This window comes from Pteropus vampyrus, unplaced genomic scaffold (genome assembly GCF_000151845.1).
Source record: "Pteropus vampyrus isolate Shadow unplaced genomic scaffold, Pvam_2.0 Scaffold507, whole genome shotgun sequence".
Classification (NCBI taxonomy): Eukaryota; Metazoa; Chordata; class Mammalia; order Chiroptera; family Pteropodidae; genus Pteropus; species Pteropus vampyrus.
This window is the reverse complement of record NW_011889288.1, coordinates 73,023-76,963: the sequence shown is the minus strand read 5'-3', so window position 1 is coordinate 76,963 and position 3,941 is coordinate 73,023. Positions and strand designations below refer to the sequence as shown.

Here is a 3,941-nt window from a genome sequence, read left to right as displayed (position 1 = left end):
TTATTCTTTCCTTGCTTTGAAAAATAACATATTACGAATTTCTAGGAATTACAATTTAGATATCTTTTGGAGGCTCTTACTTAGCCTACTATAAAATTTTTTTCAGTAGTATATTATATGGTGTCATCATACAAGAAACCTTATGTAAAAGAATCGAACAAGGTATTTTTCAGAACAATGTCATGTGATGTCATTCATGAAACTTTATATAAAGTAACTGAACAATGAATGTATAATAGTCTCTGGGATGAGTGAATACACTATTTCTTCAAAATTACATGCAGAAATGACTCTTGGTTCAGGAGACTTAAAACTACTTGCACCTGACTCTAACACAGAACCGCAGCCTGGCTACTCACAGAGTGGTCCTCACTCCAGGACCTACAGCCTCAACATCATCTGGGAGATGGTTTGATTCTCAGAATCTCTGGGCCTACAAGGATCTTTTGAATCAGATTCTGCATTAGAACTAGAATCCTGGGTGAGTCACATGCACAGTGAAGTTGGAGAAGATCTGGTCTAGAATAAGTTGTCTCACCTTCTAAGTTGATAAATTGGGGCAGAATAATTAGTTATGTTGGGTGTTGTAGGTGTTTAGCAGCTCCCTAAATGTTACCAAATAGCCCAGGGACAACAACACCTTAGGTTGGGAACCACTGGCCCAGAGTTGAAAACTGGAAGTATCCCATCCTTTACTCAATTTGGAACTTAGGGCAGACACTAAACTCTTTTAAGCTCCACTTCTACATAAAGAAATGGAGTTCATTATACCATTACCTTATGGCTGGACTTATTGATAAATTAAATTGGACAAAGTCTATAAAGTGCTAAACTTAAAACGTGACATAAAAATATTGAAATGTATCTCCCATAATTAACAAATATTTTATAATAAGGGTCTGGATGACAGTTCGTAGCTTGTGACATAAGCACAGAATCCCTACTTATCCTAACAAATGTGTCATGAAGCCAGAGTGTGGTGCCCATGATTGCACATCAAAAGAACACAGCTCTCCGCTTGTTGTAGAGAGAATAGCAATTCTCTGGAGACCTCAGTCTGTGTCTCAACACAAATCTGCTTTATAGATCAATGGGACCTATTCCTGACCGATTTCTTTCATTTTTTTTAACCCCACTGGAGACAGGAGGTTTCGTTGATGCTGATGGGGCTAGGAACCGGGTTGGTGCGGGGGTGATGTGGGGGCTGGGTCAGTCAGCAATTCATAAGGCCTGGGCACATTGGGCCAAGTTAGGGCACATTCATCTTCTCAGGATTCTGTGGCTCCTTCTTTGGGGAAGGACGAGATCATCGTGAAGGGAGAGTAATTCAAAGAGCAACAAGGGAGAGGTTAGCGATGGTGGAGGTTCCTAACCTGAGGGAAGGCACCACAATAGGCAGCAACATCTGTGTGGAAAGCTGGGTCAGCTGGTCAGTAGGGGAACATGGGGAGGGCGCATGGGGTTGGCTTCTTGAAGAGATCCAACCTTGGCCTGGGTGAGCTCTCAAGAATACCTGGTATTCCAGAGGAGACTGGGGCAGAGCTCAAAGCCCCTTTCCCTGTGAGCCTCCTTAAAGTGACATAGGCATTCAGGGAGCCCCTTGGCAAAGGGTGCCAGGATCAGTCCTTAAGGCATAGATGGGGACAGACAAGGCTCCAAAGCACAACTGGAAGGGGTTGGGAGGCTGGTGCAGCATTCAAGCTGAGTGCCAGGGTCACAAGAAGACACAGGACCAGCCACACTTGACCAGTTTGGGGATGAGCATAGCCTGATTGCCTCAGAAACCACTTCCTTGATGCCATCCTCCCACAGGGCCTAGTGCTCAAGGTAGCACACAGCATGGATCTACTTGGCCGGTGCCTGGCCCTACCATGGTGGGATGCACTCCTGGCCCTTCTCCTTACGCACCACAGAGTGTAAGGCTTGGCCCTCAAGTCCTTCTTCGTGCCCATCAGGAGGATGGGCACATCAGGGCAGTGATGGCACACCTCTGGATGCCACTTGTGCCGCCCATTCTCAAAGAAAGGCAGACTGGCAAAGGAAAAAGAGACATTGGTCTGAGGGTAGGACAGTGAGCAGAGTCCATTGTACTCCTCCTGGCCCTCTGTGTCCTGCCAGGATCGGGTTCACTGTGAGCTCATCAACTAACTGCACCTTAGGGAGTTGTGGTGGGGTGTATTCCTTGGGGAAGGCATCAGTTGGGTAGCAGAGGAGCAGGCAATTCTTTCTCACATCCCCATCACCCACCACCACACAATTGATGCTCTGCATTGTGGGTGCAGCTGCTGCAGTGGAGACAATGCCCCCTCCCCATTCTGGGCCCCTAGGATGCAGTGACCTCTAGCCCTCTCTGTCATGGGGGAGCTAGGGGTGGCAGGATGCTTGAGAAGAACCTGATAGATTTTTTATTCTCAGACTTCAGAGAAAATATGAAATCAAAGATTGGGATAAGGTGGTAGGAGGTTAGACCTCTGGGAATTGAGAACACAAAATCATAAATATTAAGTTCATTTGACTTCTAACCTGGTCTTTTGGGTCATCGAATCATTAGGAAAAAATACTTTTCTGTTTATTCCAGAGGCCCAGAGGGAGACTATGTACTTAGAGGTTGGAATAACAGGAGGGAGATGTCCCTGATGAGCAGATAGAGAGAGCAGTAATACTTCCTCTGTGCAGTCCCTCAGCTTGTACAGCAATGGTGGGCAGGACATGGTTGTTGCTTTTGACTCTAAAGCTGGCTCAGAATTCATGTTTCAGTCCTTCTTGCTGTCTTGTCTGGGGACAGAGCTTCAATCTTCATCAACAACCATCCATGTAGGAATTTAGACTTCCACATGGAGCCCTCCCTCTAAGAGACCCCATCCAGGTGAGTCTGAGAGCCAAAGAGGTACTTCAGGAAAAAGTCAGATAGAACAGAATCTGAGAACTCTTACCTGTGTCACTGTGACCTTAATCAGCGCAGCCCAGAGACAGAAGGTCATTTTGTTTGTACCCTTGGTTAAGCTACTAATTTATAATTAATCTACTTATGCTAATATGTTAATAATCATGTACCTGTTTGAATCTGCACTACAGAGACCATAGTTGACAATTAAGTGATAGGCATGTGAGTCCAGTTGGGTGACCCTGTAGAATGAGTGAGACGCATCAAATGGTTTCGGTAAAGTGGAAACACATCTGAAGAGTTTTGTTGGTTAGGGAGCAGAAAATAGAGTGTTAGATGTGGAGGATAATGCGGTGAATTGAGAATGTTTGCATTAAATTTCTAAGGTGGGCTGTATTTGAGCGTGTCTTGTATTCATTGAAAAGATCCAGACCAGTGGAGTTTGAAACTACCTTGCCGCAGCTGTTCAGGAGACAAACTGTTAATTGCAGTATCTTATCTCATGTTGTTTATTCACATGGAAAATAATTATTTAACAAGTCTGAAGAGGAATACTAAATAGTTTTACTTTGCATTATTTCATTACTGGTGAGGCTGCATATGTTTTGGGTTCGTTACTCATTTATTTTCTCTACAACAGTTAATAAGATGCTTCAGTTCTGAATCTTTGGTGTGTGGTTACCATTATGAATATGAAAAGGATAGTTATATATATACAGTTGTCCATGTCTCCTGTGCATGCCTTATCTCCATTCCCCTTTGCAAATGTGGATCTTTGAATCCTCCCCTTTTCAGTCACTGTTGTCTCAATTTGTCCCTATGTATACTGAATATTCATTACTATCTCGGTATAGCAAATCTCTTCTTATTTTTTATGCTTATAATGCCCTGTTCTTAGTAAGGGTTGCACTTCTCTGCTTCTATCAGCCTGCCAGTCACCTTACTCCTATAATGGTGTTTTAGTGGAGAATTCTCTCAATTTTTGTATGTCTAGAAAGGTCTTAATGTCTCCTTCATATCTAAATGAGAGCTTAGCTGGTTACATTATCTTTGGCTG

At 43.7% G+C, this 3,941-nt stretch overlaps 1 protein-coding gene and 1 pseudogene across 1 annotated transcript in view; one reads left to right on the top strand and one right to left on the bottom strand.

Moving 5' to 3' along the window:
• Window positions 1-94, top strand: part of LOC105307649 (olfactory receptor 7A17-like) — a 2,956-nt gene extending 2,862 nt beyond the window's left edge. The window contains exon 2 of the mRNA XM_011383214.2: window positions 34-94. Coding sequence (XP_011381516.2) covers window positions 34-94 — 61 coding nt within the window. The remainder of the gene's footprint in view (window positions 1-33) is intronic.
• A 1,532-nt stretch (window positions 95-1,626) lies between these two features.
• On the bottom strand, window positions 1,627-2,271 carry LOC105307655 (annotated as a pseudogene).
• Between the last annotated feature and the right edge of the window lie 1,670 nt (window positions 2,272-3,941).